At 42.6% G+C, this 21,277-nt stretch overlaps 1 protein-coding gene across 3 annotated transcripts in view; it reads left to right on the forward strand.

The window, feature by feature from the left end:
* Positions 1-21,277, forward strand: part of hspg2 (heparan sulfate proteoglycan 2) — a 521,654-nt gene that overhangs the window by 285,980 nt on the left and 214,397 nt on the right. For all 3 annotated transcript variants that reach the window (XM_059951673.1, XM_059951675.1, XM_059951674.1), the window contains exons 32-33: positions 9,736-9,876; positions 11,130-11,324. In XM_059951673.1, coding sequence (XP_059807656.1) covers positions 9,736-9,876; positions 11,130-11,324 — 336 coding nt within the window. The remainder of the gene's footprint in view (positions 1-9,735; positions 9,877-11,129; positions 11,325-21,277) is intronic.

Below are 21,277 nucleotides of genomic sequence, written 5' to 3' on the forward strand. Positions count from 1 at the left end.
CACCAGGTTGAAACCTGTCTTCTGGTGCTGTCTGAATGCGATTTGTATGTTCAAGTTATCAAGTTTGTTTCATGTCATTCCCAGTACAAAACGGAGAACAAAATAATTGTTACTCCAGATCCAGTGCTGTACAAAACGATAGGATAAGAACGCAATAATAATATTAAGTCCACAATAAATATAAATACACAAGGTGGCTTATAAACTTAGATTGATTGTATGACCATAAAGTAACGTGAGACAAGATAACTGACAGGAAATTATAAAGTAATGGTGGTTGGGGCTGTCGAGGGTGGGTTAGTGTTGATTAGCTTTACTGCTTGGGGAAAGTAACTCTTTTTGAGTCTGGTAGTCCTACTGTGTAGCCTCTCCCTGATGAGAGTGGGATCCTTCATGATGTTACTGGCCCTCGTGAATACATAAAGTATATGAAATAAAGTAGATGACCTTGTATAACATTTAAAGATTGGCAGGTATGACATTGTGGGAATCACTGAGTCAGGGCTGGAAGAAGATTATAGTTGGGAGCTTCACATCCAAGGATGCACATTGTATTGAAAGGACAGGCTGATAGGCAGATGGGGTGGTGCGGCTCTGTTGGTAGAAAGTGAAATCAATTCCTTAGAAAGAGGTGACATATGATCGGAAGATGTAAAATCCTTGTTGGTAGGGTTAAGAAACCATATAGATATAAGGACCCTGATAGGAGCTATGTACAGACCTCCAAACAGTAGCCAGGATGTGGGGTACAAATTACAATGGGAGGTAGAAAAGGCATGTCAGAAGAGCAATGTTACAATAGTCATGGGGGATTCAATACGTAAGGAGATTGGGAAAATCAGACTAGAGTCACAGAAATCCACAGCACAGAAACAGGCCCTTCAACCCATCCTGTCTGTGCCAAACCATTGCCCGATTGACCTGCACCTGGACCACAGCCTTCCATAGCCCTCCCATCTATCTACTTATCCAAACTTCTCTCAAAATGTGGGCATTGAGCTCACATGCACCACTTTTGCTGGCTGCTCGTTCCACACTCTCAAGGACCTTTAGAGTGAAGAAGTTTCCCCTCATGTTCCCCTTAAACTTTATGCCTTTCACCCTTAACCCATGACCTCTGGTCATAGTTCTACCTAACCTCAGTGGAAAAAGCCTGCTTGCATTTACCCTATCTATACCCCTCATAATTTTATATACCTCTGTCAAATCTACTCTTAGACTTCTACGTTCCAAGGAATAAAGTCCTAACCTATTCAGTCTTTCCTTATAACTCAGGTCCTCCAGTCCTGACAACATCCTTATAAATTTTCTTATTTTTATCTTTCCTGTAGGTAGGTGACCAAAACTGCACACAGTACTCCAAATTAGACCCGCCAAGATCTTAAACAAATTAAACATAATGTCCCAACTCCTCTATTCAATCCTTTGATCTATGAAGGCTAATATGCTTTCTTAAGAACCCTAACAACCTGTGATGCCACTTTCAATAAATTATGGACCTGTATTACTAGATCCCTTTATTCTACCACACTCTTCAGTGTCTTATTGCTCACTGTGTAAGACCTTTATTGGTTGGTCCTCCCAAAGTGCAACACCTCACACCTCCATTAAATTCCATCTGCAATTTTTAGCCCATTTTTCCAGCTGGTCCACATCCCACCGCAAGTTTTCATAGTCTTCCTCTTGGTGTCATTCGCAAATTTGCAAATCTAGTTAACCACATTATCATCCAGGTTGTTAATATAGATGACAAACAACAATGGACCCAGTACCAATCCCTGTGGAACTCCACTAGTCTCAGGCCTCCAGTCAGAGAGGTAACTATCTACTACCACTCCCTGGCTTATTCTGCAAAGCCGTTGTCTAATCCAGTGTGCCACCTTGTCTTGCATGCCAAGTGACTGAATCTTCTTGACCAATCTCCTTTGCGGGACCTTGTAAAGTCCATATAGACAACATCCCCTGCCTTGCCTTTGTCAACCTTCCTGTTACCTTCCACAAAAAACTCTATGATTGGTTAGCCACGACCTGCCATGCATGAACCCATGCTGACTATCCCTAATCAATCTCTGTCTATCCAAATACTCATTTATTCAGTCTCTTAGAAGACCTTCCAATATCTTTCCCACTACTGATGCTCAGGCTCACTGGCCGATAATTTCCTGGTTTATTCTTTAAACCTTTCTCAAACAGTAGAACAGCATTAGCTATCATGCATTCCTCCAGTATCTCGTATGATCCTCCAGATCATCTAAGGATGATCTAGATACCTTTGCTAGGGCCCCTGCAATTTATGCACTTGCCTCACACCTTGTCAGGCCTTGGGGATTTGTCTGCCTTCATATGCCACAAGGCAGCAAAGATCTCCTCCTCTGTAATCTGTATAAAGCCCATGACCTCACTACTGCATTGCCTCATTTGTATAGACTGTGTCCATATCCCGATGCAAAAAAATCTACTTCAGATCTTCCCCCGTCTTTTTTTGGCTCCACACATGGATTACCATTCTCTTCTACAGAGGACTAATTTTGTCCCTCACAATCCTGTCAGAATAAAGGTCTTAACATATCTGTAGGATTAACCCTTAGGATTCTCTTTCACCTTGTCTGCTAGAGCAACCTCATGCTTTCTTTTATCCCTCCTGATTTCCTTATTAAGCGTTCTCTTGCATTTTCTATACTCTTCAGGTACCTCATTTGTTCCTGCCTGCCTGTGCCTGCTATGCACCTCCTTTTTATTTTCTTAACCAGGGCCTCAATATTGCTCAAAATCTGTAAATCTGTCCCTAAATCTGTAATTGTTGCCCTTTATTCTGACAGGTACATATATGCTTTGACCATCAAAGTTTCACTTTTGAGTGCCTCCGACTTAGCAAGGACACCTTTGCCAGAAAACAGACTGTCCCAATTCACACTTGCCAGATCCTTCCTGATACCATCAAAACTGGTCTTAAACTGAAGACCAGACCTATCATTTTTGCATTTTTACTTTGAAACAAATGACATTGTGATCATGACATACTAAGTGTTTCCAGACACAAACTTCTGTAACCTGCCCTGTCACATCCCCAAATAGCACAGACTTTCATTGGGACTTCTCTGTACTGATTAAGAAAACTTTCCTGAACACACTTGAGCAACTCTGTCCATCTAGTCTTTTTATAGTATGGGAGTCCCAGTCAATATGTGGAATATTAAAATCACCTACTACCACAACCTTATGTTTTTTGCAAGACACTGATCTCTTTAAAACTTGTTCCTCTGAATCCCATGGACTGTTGGATGGTTCATAATATAGCCCCATTAACATGGTGATACTCTTCTTATTGCTTAATTCCACCTATGAAGCTTCACAAGATGAGTTCTTCTGTCCTGACTGAGCACTGCCAAGACTAGTAATGCCACCCCTCCTCCTTTAATCTCTCTCACTCTACCACATCTAAAACAACAGAACCCCGGAATATTGAGCTACCAGTCCTGCCCCTCTTGCAACTAAGTCTCACTAATGGCTAAAATATCATAATTCCATGTGTTGATCCATGCCTTAAGCTCATCTGCCTTTCCTACGATACTTTTTGCATTGAAATATACGTGACCCAGAGTTGCGTATTCAACATCTTTCTCCACAGCTACCCCACCAACTGTTCTGCCACTTAGGTTCCCATCTCCCTACAACTCTAGTTGAAATCCCAAGGCAAAGTATTTGTAGAATGCCTTCCAGATGGCTTTTTGAAGCAGCTTGAGGTTGAGCCCATGAGGGATCAGTTATTCTGCATTGGGTGTTGTGTAATGAACCAAATTTGATTAGGACTCTGAAGGTAAAGGAACCCTTAGGAGACAGCAATCATAAGATGATAAAATTCACCCTGAAATTTGTGAAGATACATATGTATTAGTGTTACAGTGGAGTAAAGGGAATTACTGAGGCATGAGAGAAGAGCTGGGCAAAGTTGATTGGAAAGGGATACTAGCAGGGATGATGGCAGAGCAGCAACGGTTGGAGTTTCTGGGAGAAATTTGGAAGGTGCAGCATAGATATATCCCAAAGACAAGGAAGTATTCTAAAGGCAGTATATGGCTAACAAGGGAAGTCAAAATCAAAAGAAAAGGCATATACAAGAGCAAAAATTAGTGGGAAGTTAGAGTATCAGGAAAGTTTTAAAAACCATCCAACAGAAGGCAGTTTAAAAAAGCCAGAAGTGGGAAAAAGATGAAATATGAAGGCAAACTAGCCAGTAATATCAAAGAGGATACCAGAAGAGTTTTCAGATGTAAGAAGAGTAAAAGAGAGCCAAGAATAGATATTGAACCACTAGAAAATGACACTGGTGAAGTAGTAATAGGGGGACAAGGAAATGGACAAACTGAATATGTATTTTACATCAGTTTTCACTGTGGAAGACATTAGCAGTATGTTGGAAGTTTGAGAGTGTTAAGAAGTGGAAGCAAGTGCTGTTGCTGTTACTAGGAAGAAGGTGCTTGGGAAACTGAAACATCTATAAGTAAATAAGTCAAATGGACCAGATAGACTACACCCCAGGGTTCTGAAAGACATAGCTGAAGAGATTGGGGAGGCATTAGTGGTGATCATTCAATTCTGGCATTGTTCTGGAGTACTTGAAAATTCCAAATGTCATCCACTCTTCAAGTGGAGGCAGAAGAAAGGAAATTATAGGCCAGTTAGTCTGACCTCAGTGGTTGGAAAGATGTTGGAGTTGATTGTTAAGGATGTAGTTTCAAGGTAATTGGCACAGGATAAAGTGGGACAAAGCATGGTTTACTTGAGGGAAAATCCTGCCTGACAAATCTGTTGGAACTCTGAGGAAATAACAAACAGAATAGACAAAGGAGAATCGGATGTTGTGCACTTGGATTTTCAGAAATCCTTTGACAAGGTGCCACACGTGAGGCTGCTTAACAAGAGCTCATAGTATGACTGAAAAGATACTAGCATAGACAGAGCATTGTCTGATTGACAAGGGACGAAGAATAGGAATGAAGGGAGTCTTTCCTGATTGGCTGCCAGTGGCTGTTGGTGTTCTGCAGGGGTCAGTGTTGGGACCGCTTCTTTTATATGTCAATGATTTGGATGACAGAATTGATGGCTTTGTGGTCAAGTTTGGAACGATATGAAGATAGGTGGGTGTGCAGGGAGTTTTGAGGAAACGGAGGCTGCAGGAAGACTTGGACAGTTTGGAAGAATGGGCAAAGAAGTGTCAAATGGAATATAGTGTCAGGAAGTGTATGGTTGTGCACTTTGGTCAGAGGAATAAAAGTATAGTTTATTTTCTAAATGTGGAGTAAATTCAAAAATCCGAGGTGCAAAGGGACTTGGGAGTCCTTGTGCAGAATTCCATAAAGTTTAATTTGAAGGTTTGTGAGGAAGGCAAATAAAATGTTAACATTTATTTCAAGAGGTCTAAAATACAAGTGAAGGATGTAATTCTGAGGCTTTAAAAGGCAATGTCAATGTGTGTTGACATTGGAGATGGATCAGGAGAGTTCACGAGAATGATTCTGAGAATGAAAAATTCATCGCGGTCTGAGGAACAATTGATGGCTCTGGGCCTATACTTGCTCATATTTAGAAGAATGAGGGGGATCTTATTATTGAAGTATTCGACTGTTGAAAGGCCTCCGTAGAATGGACATGGAGAGGATGTTTCCTATGGTGGAAGAGTCTAGGACCAGAGGGGATAGCTTAGGAATAGAAGGACTTCCTTTTAGAACAGATGAGGAATTTCTTTAGCCAGTGGGTGTGGAGGCCAGGTCATTGGGTGTATTTAAAGGGGAAGTTGATAGGTGAAAGGTCTCTAAGAGAATGGGGTTGAGAGGGAAATGGATAAGTCATACTGAAATGGTGCTGCAGGCTCAATGGTCAAATAGCTTTATGGTCTTTTCCAAAACCCTTCTGAATTTGTGTCCTTAATGGTAGGTAGCCTTTCCATATCCTGCAATGATGCAGCTTGTTAGGATGCTCTCTAGTACACACCTGTAGAATGTCGTGAGTATTGATGTGCATAGTTTAGCCTCCTCATCCTCCTCAGAAGGTGGAGGTGTGAGTTTTCCTGATTGCATTCAGCCAGTGACCTCCGAGTTTCCTTCCATATCCTAATGATGTTCAGGTTGGTAGGTTAACAAAACACTGTAAATTGCCACTAGTGTGTAGATTAATAGTAGAATCTTGAAAGAATTTGGGAGAGGTTCTTGATGGGAATGTGGGCAGAGTACATTCCAGTGGAAACTAGTGAGAAAACTGGATTACTTTGTAAGCTCGATAGGCTCCTTTGTCGTAAGGACATGTGGTGGTATGAGGACACTCGTACGTGAAGGACTGCAACAGCTCAGGAAGGTGGCAGAACCACATCTTATCAATGTCACCTAAGAGTCTGATGTACATGAAAAATAATATTAGCCAGACAACCACATGCAATTTCTATAAATAGATATAAATAGTACTGTGGATTCTGGTTAATTGGGACACATTGGGTCCAGTACATTAAAAGGCAGCCCCAATCAGCCAAAGTTTAATGGAAGCAGTTAAAAATTTACAAGACATATAGGAACTCTGAGTAAACAGAGGATCTCCCATCCACTGCCACCTACCTCATAGTTCTCACACCCCACACTTCCCGTTTCTACCTCCTTCCCAAGATCCACAAACCTGCCTGTCCAGGTAGACCTATTGTTTCAGCTTGCTCCTGCCCCTCAGAAGGCATTTCTGCATACCTTGACACTGTCTTATCCCCCCTTGTTCAATCTCTTCCCACCTATGTTTGTGACACTTCTCACGCTTTGAATTTTTTCAATGATTTTAAGTTCCCTGGCCCCCATCACCTTATTTTCACCATGGACGTCCAGTCCCTATATACCTCCATCCCCCACCGGGATGGTCTCAAAGCTCTGCTTCTTTTTGGATTCCAGACCTAACCAATTCCCCTCTACCACCACTCTCTTCCATCTAGCGGAATTAGTTCTTACTCTCAATAATTTCTCCTTTGGCTCCTCCCACTTCCTCCAAATCAAGGGTGTAGTCATGGGCACCCGTATGGGTCCCAATTATGCCTGCCTTTTTGTTGGCTTTGTGGAACAGTCCATGTTCCAACTCTGTACAGGTATCCGTCCCCCTCTTTTCCTTCAATACATCAACGACTGCATTGGCGCTGCCTCCTGCACGCATGCTGAGCTCGTTGACTTCATTAACTTTGCCTCCAACTTTCACCCTGCCCTCAAATTTACCTGGTCCATTTCCGACACCTCCCCCCCTTTCTTGATCTTTCTGTCTCCATCTCTGGAGACAGCTTATCTACTGATATCTACTATAAGCCTACAGATTCTCACAGCTACCTGGACTATTCCTCTTCCCACCCTGTCTCTTGCAAAAATGCTATCCCCTTCTCACAATTCCTCCGTCTCTGCTGCATCTGCTGTCAGGATGAGGCTTTTCATTCCAGGACGAAGGAGATGTCTACCTTTTTTAAACAAAGGGGCTTCCCTTCTTCCACCATCAATCTCTCTCATTTCCCATACATCTGCCCTCACCCCATCTGCCCACTACCCCACTCGGGATAGGGTTCCCCTTGTCCTCACCTACCACCCCACCAGCCTCCAGGTCCAAGGTATAATTCCATAACTTTCGCCACCTCCCCCACTACCCCACTGCTTTCTGCAGGGATCACTCCCTATGCGACTCCCTTGTCCACTCGTCCTCCTCATCCCTTCCCACCGATCTCCCTCCTGACACTTATCCTTGTAAACGGAACAAGTGCTACACCTGCCCTTACACTTCCTCCCTCACCACCATTCAGGGCCCCAGACAGTCCTTCCAGGTGAGGCGACACTTCACCTGTGAGTCGGCTGGTGTGGTATACTGCATCAGGTGCTCCTGGTGTGGCCTTTTATATATTGGTGAGACCCGACGCAGACTGGGAGACCGTTTCACCGAACACCTACGCTCGGTCTGCCAGAGAAAGCAGGATCTCCCAGTGGCCACACATTGTAATTCCACCTCCCATTCCCATTCTGATATGTCTATCCATGGCCTCCTCTATTGTCAAAATGAATCCAAACTCAGGTTGGAGGAACAACATCTTATATACCGGCTGGGTAGCCTCCAACCTGATAGCATGAACATTGACTTCTCTAATTTCCGTTAATGCCCCTCCTCCCCTTCTTACCCCATCCCTGACATATTTAGTTGTTTTTTTTTCTCTCTCTCTGCCCATCATTTAGCCTGTTCCCCATCTCTCTCTGGTGCTTCGCCCACCCCACTTTCTTTCTCCCGAGGCCTCCTGTCCCATGATCCTTTCCCTTCTCCAGCTCTGTATCACTTTCGCCAAACACCTTTCCAGCTCTTGGCTTCATCCCACCCCCTCCGGTCTTCTCCTATCATTTTACATTTCCCCCTCCCCCCACTACTTTCAAGTCTCTTTGTATCTTTCCTTTCAGTTAGTCCTGACAAAGGGTCTCAGCCCAAAATGTCAACAGTGCTTCTCCTTATAGATGCTGCCTATCCTTCTGTGTTCCACCAGCATTTTGTGTGTGTTGTAGGAACTCTGAGTAACAAGTTATGTATTTAAGTGAAATACAGAACAAATTGGAACACTACTGTAGCATGGAAAAGCTGCATATTAGATCCCAATAGTTTTCTGCAGTGGAATTCATCCAGTGTATGCTGCCATATTCTTTTGATTGTAAATGAATAAAATCAGCACAGATTATTCTTTCTTGAGTAGATATTGTGCTGACAGTCTGGTTTGGGTGCTATCTCCAAGAGATAGGAACCTCAAAATGCATACTCATTCATACCACTCATGTTTGGTATGTATGACCCAGTAACATTAACTCTGACGAGCTCAGCAAGGGAGATGAGGCAGAGTACAGGGCTACTGTCAGAAACTTTGTCACATGGTGTGAGCAGCATCATCTGCAGCTTAATGTAAAAAAGACTAAAGAGCTGGTGGTGGACCTGAGGAGGGCTAAGGCACCGGTGACCCATTTCCATCCAAGGGGTCAGTGTGGACATGGTGGAGGATTACAAACACCTGGGGATACGAATGGCCAATAAACTGGATTGGTCAAAGAACACTGAGGCTGTCTACAAGAAGGGTCAGAGCCGTCTCTATTTCCTGAGGAGACTGAGGTCCTTTAACATCTGCCGGACGATGCTGAGGATGTTCTACAAGTCTGTGGTGGCCAGTGCTATCATGTTTGCTGTTGTGTGCTGGGGCAGCAGGCTGAGGGTAGCAGACACTAACAGAATCAACAAACTCATTCACAAGGCCAGTGATGTTGTGGGGGTGGAACTGGACTCTCTGATGGTGGTATCTGAAAAGAGGATGCTTTCCAATTTGCATGCCATCTTGGACAATGTCTCCCATCCACTCCATAATGTACTGGTTAGGTACAGGAGTACGTTCAGCCAGAGACTCATTCCACTGAGATGCAACACTGAGCGTCATAGGAAGTAATTCCTGCCTGTGGCCATCAAACTTTACAACTCCTCCTTCGGAGTGTCAAACACCCTGAGGCAATAGGCTGGTCCTGGTCTTATTTCCACTTGGAATAATTTACTTGTTATTATTTAATTATTTATGGTTTTATATTGCTATATTTCTACACTATTCTTGGTTGGTGCGGCTGTAACGAAACCCAATTTCCCCCGGGATCAATAAAGTATGTCTGTCTGTCTGACTCATGTTCAGCTTGTTGACATATCATTTGTTTCTCATTGCAGCCTAACGTGGAAGGCCAGACTTGTGACAGTTGCAAACATGGTCATTTCTTCCTGAGTGCAGACAACAGAGAAGGATGCCTGCCATGTTTCTGTATGGGCGTGACCCAGAAATGCAGCAGCTCGTCGTACTACAGGAAACTGGTATGTTTACATTTAATCCACAAAGGCAGGTAACTGAGTATCCTCAGCCACAGGTGAAATGTTTTAGTCTCTCTGCTCAATAGTCCTGGGGCAATGATATCCTTTCGATTCCTGTCAATATGTAACTGGTGTTAGGTTTGGGTCCTAGACAAGTGTAATGTTGACCTAGTTTATACTTACTATAGTTTGAGACTTCAGTCCTCCAGCATCACTTCCCCTCTCCACACTTACCTCCAGCAGTGCCTTCACCTGTGGAGTAGAAACTGGTCCATTAAAAGACCATGTATATTTCATGTATAAGTGGTTCTGGACAAGTGAAGAAGGAAAGATTCTGGAAGGCTGAAGATATCAAGTCAAGTCACTTTTTATTGTCATTTCAACCATAACTGCTAGTACATAGTAAAAGTGAGATGTTTTTTCAGGACCTTGACACAGAACAAAAACTAGACTGAGTTACGTAAAGAACAACACAGAAAAAAAAACTACACTAGACTACAGACCTACCCAGGACTGCATAAAGTGCACAAGAACAGTGCAGGCATTACAATAAATAATAAACAAGCCAATAGGTGTTTAGACCTGGTGTTACTTTAATTTAATTTTCTAATTTAAGTTTGATATACAGTACATAACGGGAGTTGAGTGCTTGGAATTGTAAGAATTTGGAGTCCAGCGCTTGACTTGATGTCACAAAGAGCTGGAATTGTCTTCAGTCACATTCCCAAGTGGCACCCCTCTTTCAAAACATTGAGGTTAAGGATGGATAGCAGAGACCTCAGTATTGGCAGGCCCAAGAACATTATTGCCACATTCAGAAAGAATGTTTCAGGCACAAAGGTAGCTTCCAGCTCCCAGAAGGATTTACTGCAGGTGCCAACGGTCTCAATATGTGTAGTTACTTCTCTGTGCAGATCTAACCTCACTGATCCCATGCATTAAATATTCCCAGTGGAGAATCAAACTGTTCACTGTGGATATTTTGAACTATCATTGCCCACTCACTTAGCCCCAAGTCATCTGGTTCAATGCATTATTGCCAACTGATTTTTTACCTGTCAAAGCTGAGATAAATTGAAAGACTAGAAAGGAAAAGAAATGAAAGGGTAAGAGTTGTGTGTTCCACTCTTTAAAGCCTCACTCATCACTGAGCCATTTCAACTTCGTGGTTATTGTGCAGAGTGAATGTCTTACTGGATCTGGTTTCTGATTTTCACGTGTCACAGTTACTGATGCCTTTCTGTTAACTTCTGCAGGTTACCAGCCCATTTATTCCACCAAATAACTTCCAGAACTTCTCCTTGGTGAGCCGGCAGCGCACGACACACATTGACTCTGGATTCACGGTGACTGTGCGGGAGGGCCAGCCACAGCTCTCCTTTGGACGTTTTGGGCAGTACACCCAGGAGTCCTACTACTGGCAGCTTCCAGAAGCATTTCAAGGGGACAAGGTACGGTCACAGAATTACACCTTCTTGTCCATTGGACAAAAAAGTTTAAAGATTAAAACAGGCCATCTCTGAGGTGCTGTTCACATCTTATAAAGGAGATGGTGAATAACCCATGAATGTTATGGCAAATGAGGAGTATCCCACTGCAGTACTGATTTGCCAGGTTTCTGGTCCATGAATATTTTGTCAGTGACTGACAGGTGGTGTGATCAGAGTGAAACAAGAAAATACCTGGCCTGGTATTTATCAGGGCTTTTTTTTGTGCAGGCAGCAATCAACGCGACAGGTCATCCATTGGTGACACAGCACAAGGTTTAAAAAGAACTCATTGATTAACACATTGATGAAGGAAGAGCAGTAGATGTAGTGTATATTGATTTCAGCAATGAATTTGATAAGGTACCCCATGCAAGGCTTATTGAGAAAGTAAGGAGGCATGGTATCCAAGGGGATCCAGAACTGGCTTGCCCACAGAAAGCAAAGAGTGGTTGTTGATGGGTCATATTCTGCATGGAGGTCGGACACCAGTGGAGTGCCTCAGGGATCTATTCTGGGACCCTTACTTTTTGTGAGTTTTATAAATGAGCAGGATGAGGAAATGGAGGGATGGGTTAGTAAGTTTGCTGATGACACAAAGGTTGGAGGTGTTGTGGATAGTGTGGAGGGCTGTCAGAGCTTACAGTGGGACATTGATAAGATGCAAAACTGGGCTGAGAAGTGGCAGATGGAGTTCAACCCAGGAAATGGTGAAGTGTGAAGACTCTTGGCAGTGTGGAGGATCAGAGGGATCTTGGGGTCCGAGTCCATAGGATGCTCAAAGGAGCTGCGCAGGTTGACTCTGTGGTTAAGGAAGCGTATGGCGCATTGGCCCTCATCAATCGTGGGATTGACTTTAGGAACTGAGAGGTTGCAGCTGTATAGGACCCTGGTCAGACCCCACTTGGAGTACTGTGCTCAGTTCTAGTCACCTCACTACAGGAAGGATGTGGAAGCCATAGAAAGGGTGCAGAGGAGATTTACAAGGATGTTGCCTGGATTGGGGAGCATGGCTTATGAGAATAGGTTGAGTGAACTCGGCCTTTTCTCCTTGGAGCAAAGGAGGATGAGAGATGTACAAGATGATGAGAGGTATTGATCGTGTTGGATATTCAGAGACTTTTTCCCAGGACTGAAATGGTTGCCACAAAAGGACACAGGTTTAAGGTGCTTGGGAATAGGTACAGAGGAGATGTCAGGGGTAAGTTTTTTTTTACACAGAAAGTGTTGAGTGCGTGGAATGGGCTGCCAGCAATGGTGGTGGAGTCAGATACGATAGGGTCTTTTAAGAGGCTTTTAGATAGGTACATAGAGCTTAGTAAAATAGAGGGCTACGGGTAGGCCTAGTAATTTCTAGGGTAGGGACATGTTTGGCACAACTTTGTGGGCCGAAGGGCCTGTATTGTTCTGTAAGTTTTCTATGTTTCTAACCATCAGACTCTTGAACCAAAGGGGATAACTTAACTCTACTTCTCTTGCTGCATTGCTGAAATATTCCCACAATCTATGGACTCACTTTCAAGGACTCTTCATCTCATGTTCTTGATTATTTATTGCTTATTATTTATTTTTGTATTTGCGTAGTTTGAGGGGTAATAACTGTTCCTGAACCTGGCGGGGTGGGTCCTGCGGCTTCTGTATCCCCTTCCTGATGGTAGCAGATTGAAGAGAGCTTGACCTTGGCAATGGGAGTCACTGATGATTCTTGCAGCAATGCTTCATGTGGACGTGCTAAGTGATGGCGAGGGCTTTATCTGTGATGGACTGGATCATATCCACTACTTTATGTAGGATTTTCCATTCAATAACGTTGGTGGTAGCCAGTCACCGTTATATATCTATGGAGATTTTCCAAAGTTTCGGATATCTTGCCGAATCTTCACAAAATTTTAAAGAAGTAGAGGTGCTGCCGTGCTTTCCTCATCACTGCCTTTACATGCTGGGCCCAGGACAGATACTCTGAATGATAACACCGAGATATTTAAAGTTGTTGACCTTCTTGACCTCTGATCCTCTGGTGAGGAATAGCTTATGAAGATGTGGTCTTCAGTCTCCCTGATAACTACACCTGCATGAAGGGCATCAAATTGCTCCTTAGAGACCGTGTTAAGGAAGTGGAGCTGCACTTTGTGCAGTAGTCACCCCCGTGTTGCAAGAGGCATGTACCTGGGTGACTTTCGAGAGAGGGGAAAGGAATAGTCAATGAGTATAGAGTACTGCTATGCCATTCCCCCGATAATAAGTAAACCACTGTTGGGGAGGACAACCTACTGGGAGACCGGGTCTCTGGCTCTGTGGCTGAGGAGGGAAGGGGAGAAGACGAGGAGTGCAATAATGACAGGGATTTCCATAATTAGAGGAGCAGGAAGCAGATACTGTGGATATGAAAGAGACACGGAATTGTATGTTGCCTCCCAGGTGCCAGGGACAGGTATGTCCCTGGCATTCTAAAGGGAGTTGATCCTGAAGAAAGAATATCAGGAACTAGGTTGAAAGCTGAAAGGCAGGACCTCCAGGATAGTAATCTCTGGATTGCTGCTTGTGCCATGTGCCAGTGAGGGTAAGCACAGGATGATTTGGCAGATGAATGCATGGCTGAGGAATTGGTGTAGGGGCAGGGTTTCAGATTTCTGGATCATTGGGATCCCTTCTAGGGATCTGTACAAAAAGTTCTGGGTACGTTTGAACCCAAGGGGGACCAATATCCATGTAGGTAAGTTTGCGTTGGAGAGGATCTAAATGAATTTGACAGGATGGGAACCAGAGTGATAGGGCTGAGGACGGGGCAGTTGGGATACAATTAGATGCATTGTGTAGTGAGACTGTGAAAAAGGCCAGGCAGATGATAAGGTAAAATTGTTATCATGGGATTTGTTAAAGCGCAGCAGAAGATCAAAATCAAGAAGAGTGACAAACACGGGACTGAAGTTGTCATATTTGAATGTGCACGGTAGATGGAATAATGTGGGTGATCTTGTAGCACAGTTAGAGACTGGTAGGAATAATGTTGTGAGCATCTCTGAAGTGTGGCTGAAAGGAGATCATAGTTCAGAACTCAATCTCCAAGGAATTGTGTTGAAAGGCCAGGCAGGGAGGCAGAAGGTGGGGCGGCTCTGTAGGTAAAAATTTAAATTTTTAAAGGTTGGCTACAGGTCAAATTGATGTGGCGGAGTCCAGGCTCCAGAGCACATCAAGGCAATAGATCCTGATGTTTGCAAGATGAGTTAAGCGCCAGATTGAAAAGGTCAGGGTGTTGGGGCCCAAGACGAGGGATGGGCTAGCTCTGTGTTGAACTTTGGTTTTGTGCCTATGTACAGACTTGCTTTCATGAGCTTTAGTTCTGAATGCTTACTTTTGCTTACACGCTCTGTTTTTTATTTCTCTGCACTTTGGGAGTTTGATGGTCTTTTATTCAATGGGTTCTTTGTTCTGCAACTGCCTGCAAGGTGATGAATCTCAAGGTTGTCTAATGTATACATACCTTGATAATAAATGTATCTTGATCTTTGAACTTTGAAAACTAAGAAGAGGGCATACAATTTAGAAAATAATAGTGGGAAGGTAGAGGATTAGGAAGCTTTTAAAAACCAACAGAACGCAACTAAAAAGCCATAAAGAGGAAAGATGAAATATGAAGGTAAGCTATCAAATCATATAAAAGTGGATACAAAAAAAATTTGTTTTCAGACACAGAAAGAGTAAAAGAGAGATGGGAGTGGATAACAGACCACTGGAGAGGTAGTAACTGGGGGCAAAGAAATGTCAGACAGACTGAATAAGTATTTTGCATCAGTCTTCACTGTAGAAGACACTAGCAGAATATCAGAAATGTGGAAGTGTTGGGGCAGAGGCGAGTTTCGTTGCTCCAAGGAGAAGGTGCCTGGCAAACTGACGAATCTGATGGTAGATAAGTCACCTGATCTAGATGGACTACATCCCAGTGTTGTGAAGGAGGTAGTTGACAAGATTGTGGAGGCATTAGTCATGATCTTTCTAGAATTACTGGAAAATTGCAAATCTCACTCCACGCTTTATGAAGTGCAGGAGGCAGAAGAAAGTAAATTATAGGCCATTTAGCCTGACTTCAGTGGTTGGAACGAAGTTGGAGTTTATTATTTAGTTTGAGCTTTTGGAGGAATGTGATAAAATAGGCCAAAATCAATGAAGTTTTCTAAAGGCAAAATCTTCATTTCGAAGGGCTAGAATACAATGGCAAGGATATAATAATGAGGCTTTATATGGATTGTATTGTGGAAATCCCACTTAATAGGGTTAGTATGTGCTTGAAGATCATGATTGCAATGTGGAGAAAATTCTTTTCCCAGAAGTTGGTGATCGTGCGGAATTCATTGCCACAGACGACTGTGGAGCTAAATTATTTGATACATCTAAAGTTGAAGTTGCTAGGTCCTTGATTAGTAAGGACATCAAAGGTTCCAAGGAGAAGGCAGGGGAATGGGGCTGGGAGAGAAGGTAAATCAGCCATGACTGAATGGCAGAGCAGAGTCAATGGGCCCAAAGTCCTAAATTCTGCTCCTGTGTCTTATGGTCTGGAACGTCTTCCCACACTTCCCTTTCGTCCATCAACTCCTTCCCACTTTTGTGAAGTTAGAGAAAGTTACTGTTGTGCTTTTCCACCACAAAGCACTGCTTCCACCCAGCCTGACTGAATCTCCATCAAGGCTATTGGTGTAGTATGCATTTTCAAAATTTCATGCATGTTTGTAAAAAGTATTTCAGTTGGTATAGCTGACTGAGCACATGGTCTTTATTACATGATAGGAGTGCACTTCAAAGGAGAACAGCACTATCTCACTGCAATGGTTCTTGCAGCTAAGTAAAACAGAATTCGGTGTATAACGTAGATTACTGTCTGTGAATCACTGAGTTCAGTTGAGGGTTAATCTCAAGTCTCAGTGTTAATTTGTGTATACATTTAATTCTGCCCTTCTTCTGGAAGCTGATACCTTGAAACCTAAAGCTTGAGTTTGTTGAGCTCACTGAAAACTTTGATCCTTATTCGGGTCAAGTTACCAAATTCCAAAGTTTAATGGTTAGATTCTTTCTGGGGTAAATTCTGTGAATAGCACTAGATTGAACATTGGAAAAGTCTTGCATGGATAGACAGGAAGCAAAGCAGCGTTCTTTCAAAGCAAGCTGGTGCCTGTCTTCACAATGCAACAGAAATAATCTACTGCTTTGAATGAGGCTGGAATATCAATTTTGGGAACTGTATCAGTACTTTGACATAACGCCTCGGGTAATTTGTTAATATTATAATTGTCCACAATAGAATTCTCACAACAAAATAAATAAAAGTATAGTCTGCCCCTCAGCAGATTAATCTTACATTCTCTGCCCACAGCCAGACCAGTGAGATACTAAATTTTCATTGGTTCAAGTTGAAAGGCATGCTAATGTACCAACATAGACATTGGAAACAGGAAGTTGTGAGTTCAAGCCCCATTCCAGGAAAAAAAAATCTATGGATGCAAAGGTACCATCCAACCAAGGCCCCCAACCATAATCCCCTCTACTGTGGTGTATCTTTAAATAGCAGACTGAATCAGTTTGACTGGTCTATAATAAAAACACAAGTTACAGGAAAAGCTTAGTCGGTCAAGCAGTATTTGAGGAGAAGTAAACCTAAAGTGTCAGTGCCTTTTCTCTCTCCTGAGGTACTGCCTGATCTACTGAGTGTTACCAGCCATCTCTAGTTGTTTACCTTTACATTATTTGATTATTGTAAAGTTGCTGTAAGAGAATACAAAAGGTGGTAGATAAAGGTGGGCCAGTTGTTCTCGCTGTACCTGTCTGTTATTGTGAACCCTCTGCTCAAGATGTACAATCCGTGTCTCACTCCCTTTCTTTCAGCGGGAGGAATTTTATGCCCGCATTCGACGTGGGCAGAAGGTATTGTGATGTCTTCTCTCTGATATGATGGCTTTATTTGCTTGAGTTTGCCTGTGCATGGTTGATTGCAGTGGTACAAATATCTAGTTTTTGGAAAATTACTGAACTCTCAATAGAATAGTCTTGGGTGCATGACCCTCTCCTGTGGCCAAGTGCTAGGCAAACTCTAGTACTAAAGAGTAAACGCACAGAGATAGTTAGCAAGCCAAGAGTTAGTTCAAGACACTACTGTACAATTTAAAGCTTTTTATGAGGACCATTTGACAATTTAAGAGTGTTTAACTCTTATCTCCCAAGCTCACTTGATTCCTATAGTGCCACCCTTCAACCTCTTTTTCCTCTTTTATATTTTCATTTTATTCTCTGCTTTTTATTTTTATGCTTTAACTGTTTTCTTGTCCTAATTGTATTCCTTATTTAGTGTAAACTTAAAATGTTAGTGCTTGCCTTCCTTCCCCTTCACTCCCAGCTTGTTATTGTCCTCTAATCACCTCACAGCTGGAGTAACTTGGGATCTCAATAAACCTTCTTGACCAGTCGGAAGTTTGGATTCAGAATAGATCAACATGTGGATATGGTTGTAGCAAGCTTCCAAAATCACAAAAGTATTGCCGGATACCCCAGAGAAATTACCTATTGTTCTGAGGAGATTGCTTTGTAAACAGCTCCAAAACCTAATTTCTTCAGTACTCCTTGGGATTTTGATGCTTGAGAGCAGGATGCTGGTACCTCTTAATTACGTAATTAAACTGCAATATCTGGCACTTGTAAAACATTTTCATGTTGCTAAGGGTCCTAATTCTTCAAAGAACAGTAGCATCATTTCTAGTGACTTAAGCACAAAAGCTATTGGGAACAGTGATGAAAGGAGAAAAATGAGTTAAACCAGCTGAGTGAGGGAATTACAGTACCCTTTAGCATCTCCAGTCCTTCCAGGTGAGGCGACATTTCACCCGTGAGTCTGTTGGCGTCATATACTGTACCTGGTGCTCCCGGTGTGGCCTCCTATATATTGATGAAACCCAACATAGATTGGGAGACCAGTTCGCCAAGCACCTACACACTAGGAAAAGCAGGATCTCCCTGTACCCACCCATTTTAATTCCGCTTCCCATTCACATATGGCCATTGATGGCCTCCTACACTGTCGTGATGAGGTTACACTCAGGTTGGAGGGAACAACACCTTATATATCGTCTGGGTAGCCTCCAACCTGATGGCATGGATTTCTCAAATTTCTGGTAATGCCCATGTCTGTTGTGTATTAATATCCAGCATGCTTTAATCATGTACATGTGATGGGTCATTTTAAACTTGATGTGTTATTGATCTATGATTAGAGCCCCTCATCCTGGCTAATCACAAACCAATCGTCGGGCTGTGTATTCTGAAATTCAGTTTGCTAACGTTGTGATTCTTTAATTCATTCGTTTGTGACTATGTTGAATTTTGCCTCTGGAGTATCTTGCTGAACATGATTTATAGTTACTGAGTAATATGGAGAATTACACTTAATAGAAGGACTCATCTCTAACGGAGGAGCAGCTGAGAAAGGATGCAGCCATCTGGGGACTCCTGGGCTCCTCTTCCTCACGATCTAGGGCTAAAAAGTCTTCGAAGGTAGCAGCCAAAGTGCATGAAGCCTGCCTTTTTGCAGCACGGAGAGCAAGCAGTGCAAGGGAAACCAAGTAACATCAGACTAATTGTCTGTAACTGAATTTTCATTGTCTTTTTTAACAACCTACAAAAGTGTGGCAAAGTCTTCAGTTCACTTTGTAAGGCGGTGTGCGCTAACATTCAGCACGAGCTATAAATAGAGTGTGTTACATCAGCTGGCCTGCTTGAGGATCTGGTATTAATTTTTCCAGGATGTAGTGAACCATTTATCCTACACGCTAATCATGGGTTGTGGACAAGCATTCCCATTCTGTTGCATGTTACTGAACTCCCTGTTCTACATGGGAAAATTGTCTTAGCGTGGTCTTGTTTGGACATCATTATTGTTCTGAATGCTTTGCTTTAATGCCTGAAATAAACAGTTTGGTTGCTTGTCCTTTGGGAAGAGTGAGAGAGGGTGTGATTCTAGATGCACAGTTGTGAACAAGTACAGTAAAACTCCAGGATCCAGCTATTTGAAACTCCATTGTTCAGCCTCATGCTCACCGGATTCTGCTTCTCATGCTTTCTTAAAAAAAAAGCCCAGGACCCCAATTTCCATGCAGCCTTTAAATTCACCAGGGGCTTGTTCCCATGCACCAGGTTCGCTACAAGATGTATTATAGAGTCATAGAACAACTGAACCTAACATCCAAAGGAAGTCTGTAGGTGCTAGATTGTTGGAGTTTTACTGTACGTTCACAAACCTCAAAGGAGTAATAGCATGTGAACATTTGTGTACAAACCGCATACTTGTTCACTTTGAATAACACAAAATGCTGGAGGAACTCGGCAGGCCAGGCAGCGTCTAGGGAGGAAAGTAAACAGTTAGCGTTTCAGGCCAAGACCTGATGAAGGCTCTTAGCCTGAAACATTGACGTTATTCCCCTCCGTGGATGCTGTAGTCTTCCTTCCTGTTGCTTAAGATTTCCAGCAGCTGTGGAATCTCGTACTTTTTCCACTATGGCTTGTGTGGTGATTTCATGCGATGGTTGTTAAGATTGTCATGGTAAACTGTAGGAAAATTGCTTTGTTATCAAGAAGCTGTTATGGATGACTTGTCCACTCATTCCTTTATAGTCTGTACCTGATATGGAAGAACAGAAGCGTATAGACGATGAAATATGGGCAATGATAAGTAGCTTTAACACTGAGAAATCAAGCAAACCACACAGTCCTGTCCCTTCCAGTGACAGGAATCTGTCCCGGTCTTCACACTCCTTATTTCGACTGTCGATAGCTGGACCTCCTGCTCCCTCTGTCTCTCACAAAAAATCATCTCTCTCTGTGTCCTCCACATCCGATTCAAGAACTGCTTTTTCACATTCTTCTGTTCCTCCATCTCTGCTTGGTTATCCTGCCCTCCACAAAAAGGTATGGAAATTTTCCATTATGGCAAACAAGCTTTTCTTTAAGGAAAATCTTTTTCATTTGGTTGATGGAGTATCAAAATTATGCATTAAGTTGCATGCTATGCAGTGAGATGTTTTACAAAGACAATGCTGTTCATGAGGGTCAGGTGGCAAGTGGTTAAAGTATTCAATGTCAGTATGTCTGGCATTACGATTGGCCCGGTGGCAAACACACCATATGGTGCCTCAGAGAAATTGGCTCATCATTCCAGACCCTAATCCCAGGAAGGGCCATCAGGTGAAAACTTTTTTTAAAATCATATTATTTCTGTTTTTGCACTATTTTCAATCTGTTTAATATACATATTTATGCTTACGGTAATTGATTTCCTTAAATTTTTCATGTATTGCATTCTACGGCTGCTGCTAAGTTAAGAAATTTCACAACACTTGCTGGTGATAACAAACCTGATTTTGCATCTGAGGTGGAAATTCAAGATTATTGACGTCATTTCATGTACACAAGTGTAAAGGGAAACAAAATAATTGTTACTCCGGATATGATGCAGCACAAAAAAAATACACAATAAGATAGAGATCATAGTAATTAAAAAAAAAGCTCAGTACATGTACAGTGCCTATAAAAAGTATTCACTCCGCTTGGGAGTTTTTATGTTTTATAGTCTTACAAACTTGAATCTCAGTGGATTTACTTTGGCTTTTTTGACACTGATTAGCAGAAAAGACTCTTTTGTGTCATAGTGAAAACAAATTTCTGCAAATTGGTCTAAATTTATTACAATTATTAAACATAAAATAACTGATTGCACAATTACTCACCCTCTTCAAGTCAGTATTTAGTAGATGCATCTTTGGCAGCAATTACAGCCTCGAGTCTGCGTGGATAGGTCTCTATCAGCTTTGTGCATCTGGACATCTGGACACTGCAATTTTTCCCTCCTCTTTACAAAACTGCTCAAGCTCTGTTAGATTGCA

The sequence above is a fragment of the Hypanus sabinus genome, chromosome 27, assembly GCF_030144855.1.
Source record: "Hypanus sabinus isolate sHypSab1 chromosome 27, sHypSab1.hap1, whole genome shotgun sequence".
NCBI lineage: Eukaryota > Metazoa > Chordata > Chondrichthyes > Myliobatiformes > Dasyatidae > Hypanus > Hypanus sabinus.